Genomic DNA, 10874 nt, shown 5'->3' with positions numbered 1-10874 from the left:
TGAACATGTACGCCGTAATATGATTTGATTTGGCTGTGTTCTAAATAAAGTGTTATATATAGACATATGTATACATAATATGTATAGCGAGTCCAAGTAGACTACAGTATGTAAACAGTCTTCCACTAAGGCTGTCCATGTAGACTACAGTATGTAAACAGTCTTCCACTAAGGTTTACTGCCCATGTAGACTACAGTATGTAAACAGTCTTCCACTAAGGCTGTCCATGTAGACTACAGTATGTAAACAGTCTTCCACTAAGGTTTACATCTGCTTAGTCTTTAACTGTTCTCATGTTTATAGACTTTCCATGATGTCTGATGGCTTTTGGTGTTTAGTATTTAGTTTTAAGACTTTTTCCTGTCCTTTTATCTTTTTATCACAGAAGTGTTTTATTGCTTTAACTTCTGTTTAGTTATTTTATTGTCTCTCATTTTATTTCCGTCTTTTTGCACTCTTTTCTTTGGGTGGGGGCATCTTTGTGCGATCTGCTTGAATAGCTTTACAAAAAAAAGGATAATTCCAAATCATCACAGATTCTAGTTCAAAGGCGGGGGGGGGGGGGGGGGGGGGGCTGTCCTTTCCGTAGCATATCTGAATCCTTACAAAGGGTAACAGCAATGCGTCATAATGTAGAGTATTGATTCTTTGCTTCCCAGAATACATACATCCTACTTCCTGAGCTGAATGAGCTTCATGAGACCAGTAGCTTTTCACCAGTCACTGTCATTTCCTGATGGGCCTCTAGACATGCCATACATCTCTCTGTGCCCTCTGCCCACTCAGACTAAACATCCTGCCCACGCAGCATCCTGGCACGCAGCCTTCTCCTTGGCACAGGACACAGTGATAAAACACAACCTATAGGAAAGGACCTAACAAACAGTGGGTGCTTCACGTTGGGGTTTTTCTGCTCCATTTTGAGGATTACATTTAGGCTTGACTAATTGCAACTATCGATGAGTTTCTTTTCTTTTTTGGATTAATTGAATACCAGTAATCAAAAGTTTTTTATATATTAACCATATTGTTTCGTTGCACATTTTAGATTTTAGAAAATCAACTGCAGATTTAGTCGACTAAACTCGTATGACATTAAATACCGATAGTCTAGTTTTAGTCGACTAAATTTTAGTCGACTAAAACTAGACTACCGGTAACACAAACATTTCAGATAACTAAAATGGGACTAAAACTAAAAGTTTCATTCCAAAGACTGTGACTAAACTAAAATAAAAAATTGCTCCCAAAATAAACACTGACCACAATGTAGAAATTTATACTCTGTTACAAGTAAAAGCCCTGAGTTCAAACTTGTACTACTTTAAAAGTACAAATGTACTGGCATCAAAGTACACCTACCGTACCAAAGTACTGAAGTACAAGACATTTTCAAAACTTGTCACACGTTTTTGAAAACAGCTACAAGGTCTGAAGGTCATAAACTTGTGAACTTGTAGATCGGCCATTTTCAAAAAAAAGTACAAAACAGGGCTTATTAAAGTGACTAGACCTGTACGTGCCCGTCACAGTCGGCCACCGGCCTACTTGGGAACGATGCAACTTGGGAACCTAATGATATACGTCATAGCACCCGTTTTGGACTGGCCCAGGTGAAAGGAGTTGGCCTCATTAGGCCCACTGGCAGAGCCTGACCAGAGCCTTTTGTGGTGGTTCTGGCGAACCGTGGGTCCGACCGACTCGATACCTGGCACCGCACTCCCTGTGGGGGTGTGGAACGCGTGTGTCGAATGTGAAGTCGGTGGGTCAAACGGTTCTCGAGTTACGTGCATTACAACCGCACACACACCCACGTACGCACGCACGCACGCACGCACGCACGCACGCACGCACGCAGAGACGTGGTGCATTTATAGTAGGATGAATGTATATTTTGTAGGGCCGGGACTTTAACGCGTTAATTGAGATTAATTAACTACAGAAAAATTAACGCGTTAAAAAAAATTAACGCATTTAATCGCACCTTTTTTTTCCACCGCGGAACGTTTCTCACTGGGTGCGTTTCTAGTAGTACTGAATAGGCTGCGGCACGCAGCAGCAGCAGCAGTTGTTTACTTTACACTACAGGCTACAGCTCCATCAGAAAGCCCAAACCCAAATGAATCGAATGAAGAAGCAGCTTATATCGCTTTTGCTCCATGGATGGGACATTTAGATGTAAAAGCTATCGGATGGACGCGTGGATAGCGGCATGGCTGTGTGCAATGTCAGAGGGAAATGATCCATTTATGACCAACGTTAGCTTATATGCTAGGCTTGCTAGCTGCTTCAGTTTAACATGTCTCACAGACCACCGGAGACGCGCAGTGATTTCACCGCTGTCAAGCTGTCCTCGATGCGAAACATACTGAAGTAGCAAGCGTGGGTCAGCCCCAACCTCATGTGAAATGTTTCCCCCATAATAAAGTAGTTTTTATTTGTTCTCATGCCCCCCATGTAAAGCACATTTGAGTATTCATATACACACTGCTGCTCTTGTTTATCTGTTGGGGAATACCACTCATTTTCAACATTTTTCTATGTTGTTGTTGTGCACTGGAAATAATAAAGTCCCCCCATTATGTGTTGCCTATAGAACTGGAGGTCTGAAAAAAACAGTAACATTATGAAGTAAATTTTTGTGATGTCACTGAGATGTACTTCATAATGTTACTGATTTTTTTCAGACCTCCAGTTCTAGGCAACACAGAATGGGGGGGACTTTCTTATTATATCCACACAACAACTCTAAGGTATATTAATGACAGTAAAATGTTGAAAATGAGTGGAATCCCGTAGTCACTATTCACAGGGATACCAAAAAACATTTGAAAAAAAAGGTTTCTCACTGTTCTCGGGTTGAATAATGGTATGCGATTAAAATGCGATTAATCGAGATTAATTAACTACAAAGCCTCTGATTAATTAGATTAATTTTTTTAATCGAGTCCCAGCTCTAATATTTTGTAATAACAATCCAAAGCTACAAAGTATCTAGTTACTAAAGTTGTAGTGGAGATGTAGTGGAGTAGAAGTATAAAGTATTGAAAAATGGAAATACTCAAGTAGAGTAAAAGTGCCTCAGAATTGTACTGCAGTACACTACTTGAGTAAATACTTAGTTATTTCTAATACTGGCACTCTGGCAGTCCATCCGTCAGCACCCAGGAAGACAGGCTCATCTGGAGAATAACTGACTGGGCTCACATCTGGCTGGCAGTCAAACACATGTTATTTAATTAGCAACGCAGTGAACAGTCCTGAACTAATGACTTGGTGTCAGGGCCTTATCAGGGAAACGGGTTTTGTTTTTAGAAGCATGGCAGCTCATTTCAGCAGCTGGACGTGTGATATTTGTGTTTCATAAGCAATGCCTCAATCACTGGAGCTCCGCCTGGCAACCTGGGGCAGCCACGGACCACACGTGTGCGCGCACAAACACATGCACGCACACACACGCACGCAGACACACACACAGTGACTCTGGAATAAGTGCAGGCATTGATAAGACCTGATTCAACTAATACCTACTACATGTTTGCGTCGACTGCCTGTTAGGATATGGACATGAATCTCTCTGAGAGAGAGGGGGATATGGGCATGAACCTGTGTGTGTGTGTGTGTGTGTGTGTGTGTGTTTGTGTGTGTGTGTGTGTGTGTGCACGCACACCCACAAAATGTTAATAAGTGACCTCATAGACTTCTCACAAGTGCAGCTTTCATAGGAGCCATGAAAAAAGTGCAGTTATGGTGGAAAACTCCGAGCTCTTACAATGTCCCACCAACTCTGCGACCACAACTTCGCACTTGTGCTTCAGTTCCAGTGCGGTGTTGACTCAGTGCTGATGTGACGTATAAAAGCCCTCCTCCTTAGAATAGGGATTGGGACTCTCGTTTAAGGACACTAGTGCCTTTTATGGTGTTTAATGTGAAAGTTCGGAGACCCCCGTTCCCTCCCTGTCCCGCCCCCCCCCACAACCCCCATTCTACATCCCCACCCTGACAGGAATAGCCTCCTGCGTCCCAGCAGCCGTACGGACGTGTAATTTGAATTCACAGCCCATACGAGCCTTTGAGGAGGTTTGCGAGTTAAGTGGTAATTTTGCTACGAGGTGGCAAACTTGTGCTACAGTGTGTTTTCCCTGTGAGAGTTTCCTTCTGGAGGCACACAGTAAGTATGCAGGGGCAACTCCTGCATGGACATCTGAGGTAGTTCCACAAGCCTCGTTCAACCCAGATTCGGCTCCAACAAGGGGTTCAATTCATTTCGCTCCCATGCCACTAAAATGTGGAATGCCCTACCAACAGCCGTTAAGAAATGTGAATCCATAGACTCCTTCAAAACCACTCTCAAAGAGCACTTGCAGGCAGTTGCAATTCGAAACTGGCCCCTGTAAAAAAAGTCCCCCCCCCCCCCCCCCCCCATATATATATATTTTTATGTATATACGATGATTTATTTTGTTGCATAGAAGTGTATAAATCAATCAAATACAAAGGATGTCTAAAGCCTAACTTATACTAGTGAGCGGTGTCGCTCGCCAACAAGAACGCATCATGGCTACGGGGTTAGCTTTAAGATATTGTTGTTGTCTGCAAATGACTCCATCGTGCGACAGAGTGTACATTTATTTTAACCACTGGCGTCCCAATTTTGGGCAGGTGATTATAGGGGTTATATTGTAGGCGGTTTGAACGATCTTTCTAAAACAGCAGCTTTACAGGCTCGCAATGACGCCACGCATTGTGAGCTTGTAGATTATTTTGAAATAATGTAGTGGTCAACTCATTCTGGGCGGGAACCCCTTTTGGTGTTAGCATTATGTTATGCTTTAGCTATTGAAAAATAGCAGATCTACAAGCTCATAGCGCGCCACCGAGTGGCGCGCTACGAGCTTGTAGGTCTGCTATTTTTGAAAAATCGAAGAACGACTGACATAGAAACATAGCTTTTTCAGAAAACTGTCAGGATGTAGAAGACATTTTTAGAATCTGATCTCAGGTCAAAATGGGTTAAGTGGTTGAGAGGAGGACAGGACAGGGGGGTACAGGGGGGTACAGGACAGGACAGGGGGGTACAGGACAAGACAGGGGGGTACAGGACAGGACAGGGGGGTAAGCTTACCGACTCGGGTGCTTTGACGAAAAGCTTGGTGCGTCCCAGCTGGTACTGATCGCTGTCCATGTTGACGGAGCGCAGCAGATGAAGGACTCCTTGTTTCTCGTCCCCTCGCCATGTCGGCCAAGTCTCTTTGGTTAGGATGGCGTACCTGAGGAGCGGAAGGAAGGGGCAGCCAAACAAGAGCTCTTTATACGTGGACATCAAATCCGTTTTGGACAACTATGTTGGACTAGGCTGGAGATCATCGGTGAAGTCAAAACCAAAAACGAACTTCTGAATTAGAATCAGAATCATCATTATTGTCACATCACAGGTGGGTGGAATTATTTTTGTGCATTTTTAGTTCCCATTGTGTTATTTTTTTTCCAAGAAAACAAAGAAAGGGAAGAAGACGGGGGGGGGGAGTTAGGAGATCAAGAACACACACACACACACACACACACACACACACACACACACACACACACACACACACACACACACACACACACACACACACACACACACACACACACACACACACACACACACACACACACACACACACACACACACACACACACACACACACACACACACACACACACACACACACACACACACACACACACACACACACACACACACAGTTAGCTAATTCACAAACGGCGCAACTGCAGGGTCTCTCTTATCTTATTTACAGGCTGTACAGCCGTACAACCAAGGGGGTCTCTTTTCCACAAGAACAATTACACATACAGTAGTACCTGAGATAATATATACAAGGTATAGAGCATAGCAGCCGCGCTGTGTACTGTGCAATATATATTCTGTGGTAGTTTTTATATATATAAATGGGCAGTGATATCACCCTCTCCGCCCGGCTTCCCTCGCCCGAACATGGGCCACTTGAGTTTGCATAGAGACGCTCGACAAAGTCAAATGCACCAGGGACTCGAACCCACAACCGCTGCGGTGGTGGGCAGACACTTCACCACTGTGTCACCCGAGCAGCCTGGTAGTTGTTATGCTTTTTAAATCTCATTTCTCTCACATGCAGAAGAATTTACTACAGTAAAAACAGACAGAAGCAGCATTGAGCCCATTGCAGGAGAAGGGTCTCTTGTCAGCGGGCTCAAACACACAGCCTGTCCCGTCCCTGTTGCCAACACTAACATTCACAAAGCGCTTCCTGATTGCCTTCAAAGGCCAACCCTGAAAGAGAGAGGATAGAGTCACTTGGCCCCGCTCTGCCCTGCTGACTGGGACAATGGGCTTGCTAGCAGCTACTGTCACTTTGAACTGTCTATAAATGTTCACATCGAGCATGTCCTCTCTCTTCTTTTGTAAGGTATAACAGTAGTTCTCAATGTGCATTGGGAGGGCGGGGGGGGGGGGGGGGGGGGGGGGGGTGTATGGATGGTGGGGGGGGGGTTCTATGGATGGTGGGGGGGGGGGGGGGGGGGGGTTGTCATACCTATAACACAAATGGGAGTCCTTGACACAGAATATTTCCAGGTGGGGGATCTGTAGCCAAATACATATTAATTTGGGGGTCCTTGTTATGAAAACATTTGAAAGCCACTGCGGTATGGTACCTGGTGAGGAACTTCCTGAAGATTCTGCGGTAGGCGTAACCAGCACGCCTCACTCTGATGTTTTCCTTCAGACCCAGGTATTCTACTTGGTGCTTTACTCTGCAGAGAAATGAATGAACAGATGTCAGAGGGTGTTGCAGGATGGGTAGCCTGGAACTCACCTATGCTTTTTATGGCATAGGCAGCTCCCGGCAGGATCCGCCGGGAGAAACTATGCGCAGCTGCGCGACATGAGACTAATTACTTAGAGCGACAGATAGAGAGAGGAGTGTGTGTGTAGTGTGTACATGTGTGCGTGTGTGTGTCAATTTAACAAAGGTGCAGACGATCAGAAATCAGCAGAGAGTGAGCGACGTTTGCGCTACTCTATGCCGAATTGAAGTGGACTCGGACCCAGACTTTTTTTTCTCCCTGGAAAAAAAAATGTCTGGGTTTCCGAGGCTACAGGATGGGTGTTGTCAACCACCTTCCTTTTTGGGGGGTCTTTTTTGCCTTAGAGCTGACTTAGCCCCGTCCGAGTTGTAACCCAATATGGACAGAATCGTAAGAATCGTCAAACCCGAACTCATCCATGCTACCCAAACACGGTGAAATAGCACTTCCGTAGTACTACTGGTGAAAGCCACGCCTCCATCGCGGTCAAAACAGTAGTCGTGTTCGTGTAATATGTACAGATTTGGGGGTTTTCTAGGCGTGCGCATGTACGGAACTGCAATTCCATGCTATTTTGCCGTATTTGTGTGAGATGGGGTTGGTATGCAGTAGGGTATCTGCAAATGTTTAATTACAACTTGTAAGACCTTTTTTTAATACCTCCAAAAAAAGGAAAATAATTATACTATCATTACTGGAATTTAAAAGCAAAGCAAATGGTGTGGCCGGCTGGGAATCTAATTAGGTAATACTGTAGTATCAACATTTTAATCATTACTCATTTATCTCATTTATCGACTATTTTCATCCATTTGTATGGGGGTCCCTGGCACAAAACGTTTTCAGATGGGGGTCTGCAGCTAAACACATGTTCATTTGGGGGGGGTCCTTGACATGAAAAGGTCTGAGCATACACTGCACATGAAGCTCTCACTTCCTCTGGAAGAGAGGGATATTCCAGGTTATTGTATGTAAAAGATGTTGTGTTACTCTATCTTTTCCTTAATGCAGCCAGGCTTCCTGTGAAGGCAGCGGTTCCGCTGTTAATTAAACAAGGCAAGCCGAGTCCGGCTCACAACAGGAAGGCCATTAGGCCCGTGAACAATACAACACACGTCTGGGTCAGCACCGTGCTGGAAAGTAACACGGTACTTTTCGCTGCCGTCGGACAGAAACCATTTATCTTCATTTATTCTCCATATTCTAACTTTTCGTGTATTTTGTAAATTAATGCCCTGCTTGATTATCACACAAAAGTAGCAGGTCCACAAGCTTGAAACGCGGCGCAAAGTGGCACGTTTTTTTTTTAATAATTTTTATCCCACGATTTTGTAACCCATTTTTCACCACTGTGTCAATTATCTAATGTGATCCTGGGCTCTACACACCCTCCCTCAACCTAGTCCCCATATATGGGGGACATATGGGGAGAGCAACGGACTTGAACTCATGCTTCCTTCATGCCTGAGTGTCCAAGTTGCTCCTTTACACCTGACAGGGGGGAGTTTCCCTGGTTGGACGTAGCGCGTGGAAGGAACACGTTATTCCAACCAGTTCCTTTCCCCTCCATATGGCGCCCCAGCTGACCAGGGGGAGGCAGTTTAGAGACCAGGATTGTGGCACGTTTTGAGCTTGTTGGATCTGCTACTTCTGCTATTTTTGAGTTTGAATCCTGAAAAGTAACAGTTTTGAGCTTGTTGGATCTGCTACTTCTGCTATTTTTGAGTTTGAATCCTGAAAAGTAACAGTTTTGGACATATGAGGTTTCCACCCCGACAGAGACACTTTGCTCAAATACGTTTTTATGTACTTTTACTTTAGGCAAGCAACCAGGTGCTCAACGGAGACGTGCAGGTATAAAAGATGTACTGTACTGTACTGGCACACCCGAAATCATCATATATACAGTTAATATGTGCGTGTGTGTTTGTGTTAGGTTGCGCACAGGTGGTGAAAAACAACCATGCTGTTTTCGTGCTCATACCAAGCCAGCCAGCCACCCACACACATAACTCCGTAAGGGAGTGGTTGCACCACTCAAAAATAGTAAAAAGGTGCTGCTGGATCAATCGGTCATAAAGTCATAAAGAGATCCGGGCACTCAAAAGAATTAAAAAGAGGAAAAAACTTGTTGACAAGACAAATGGAAATGTAATCCTAGAATCAGACACTCACCGACTCTCCTCCCAGTCTTTGGGCTTCTTGGTCTCGTTTGGTTTGATACATCGAATGTAGTGTGGAGTACATTTCATCAGCGTGCTCACCAAGTCATTGGCTTGTTTCTGAAAGAGAGCCGAGTCAATAGATAAAAAGAGATAGAAGCTGGTATTATGACCATCAGTGTTGGCCTGTAAAGTAACTATTTACTATTGAATTAATATATGACTATAATATTATTACTTCCCACAGGGGATAAATCCCCTCCAAATTACTTACACATGATCACAGGAGTGACGTGACGTTGTAATTGGCTAGCACACCCATAGGGGGCGCCACAAATACAAAACATTTAACCGTTTGTTGCAGAACTCACCTTTATTTTGCTGCCTGCCGTTGTGGGTCGACCCTTCTTCTCAGCGTTGAGGTTGTCGGGGAACAGCGCTCTAATGAAAGGGCTGGTAGAGCAAAGGGTTGATTATTACAAGTAAGAATGGCGAGTCAAGAAGAACACCAAGACAACATTGCTGTCGGGCAGAAACCTTTTATCTCCGTATTTTAGGCCTGACATCGAAATAAAAAAAACATTCACTCTGAAAGAATATATTCAAAGATTTTTGCCGCATTTTTACGATTTTTCAAAAATAGCAGACCTACAAGCTCGTAGCGCGCCACTCGGTGGCGCGCTATGAGCTTGTAGATCTGCTATTTTTCAATAGCTAAAGTATAACATAATGCTTAGTTAAAACAGCAAAATTTGCTACTTTTGAATTTGAACAGTTTTGGACATACTTTATGAGGTTTCCACCCGGTGATGAAGAAGTATATAGAAATAACTACATTTTGTAATGGGATCACATCAGCCAATCGTGTATGGTGATTTCTTTTTTAAATCATGTCAAAAAGTCAAATAGTAGGCCTAAAATAGGAAATAGTCTTTTTTTAAATCAGCCTTACAACTAATGCGTTGTAAGGCTGTCCACTGGAAGTGTACACTGGAAGTGTCCACTGGAAGCTTAGGTTTCATGACATTCATTTTCATTTATTTTTATTTTTCGTTTTTCTTTTAGGTTTTATGACCTCAATTACACCCAAAAAAAACCCCTGAACTTTGAACATTCAGTAGATGTTCTGTGGTCTGGAGTTTTCTCTGGGGTTTAGAAGCCTTTTGAGCTGCAATGAAAACAGGCAAGACAGTGACATCTGCTGGCAAATCCCATTGACATATTGGGATATGCAGGCTGTGACATCATAAACAGCAGGAAATCAGAGCACTTGTTTGAGCCAGAAAATCCCAGACCACAGAAAATCAACTGAATGTTAAAAGTTCAGGTTTTTAGGTGCAATTGAGCTCAGAAAACCTAAAAGAAATTCAAGAAGAATTACAAAAAAATGTTGTGGCAACAGCTAAGGTAAATTAGCATTGAACTGGACCTTCGTTATGATCTGAACAACACGTTTCTAAAGTTGTGTGACTGCATCACGGTTGTTGACGCTATTGCACTGACGAAACTCTGTCCACAGCAGGGTAGAATTTTTATGGAGGCCATGAAGGCTACGTTTAGTGACTGCATCACGGTTGTTGACTCTATTGCACTATGTCAAAAACAAGTTAAATGTATTATTTACATGGGCTTAAAATCATTGTTTTATTTGATGACCTTGTTGCCCTGGCATTTGGCCTTTGTGCCATCCAGAATTAGACCACCAACCAAAGGCCAAGTGCTCTTGCCTATAAAGAAAAAAGGTGAAATTCCAAGTCTGGTTCACAGACATAAACACCACATAAAGTGGTGGAATAAAAACAATACCAGCCATGCTGTTGCGCCTTGTAAAGAATATCTGCACTGGATCTCTGAATGAG

At 43.6% G+C, this 10874-nt stretch overlaps 1 protein-coding gene across 2 annotated transcripts in view; it reads right to left on the bottom strand.

Moving 5' to 3' along the window:
• The window catches only part of myo1ea (myosin IEa), a 105421-nt gene that overhangs the window by 22031 nt on the left and 72516 nt on the right, over positions 1-10874 (bottom strand). For both annotated transcript variants that reach the window (XM_079497790.1, XM_079497791.1), the window contains exons 16-19: positions 9387-9468; positions 9029-9135; positions 6701-6799; positions 5127-5271 (exon numbers count right to left, since the gene is read on the bottom strand). In XM_079497790.1, coding sequence (XP_079353916.1) covers positions 5127-5271; positions 6701-6799; positions 9029-9135; positions 9387-9468 — 433 coding nt within the window. The remainder of the gene's footprint in view (positions 1-5126; positions 5272-6700; positions 6800-9028; positions 9136-9386; positions 9469-10874) is intronic.

The sequence above is a fragment of the Electrona antarctica genome, assembly GCF_951216825.1.
Source record: "Electrona antarctica genome assembly, chromosome: 3".
NCBI lineage: Eukaryota > Metazoa > Chordata > Actinopteri > Myctophiformes > Myctophidae > Electrona > Electrona antarctica.
This window is presented reverse-complemented; position numbering and strand designations above follow the sequence as displayed.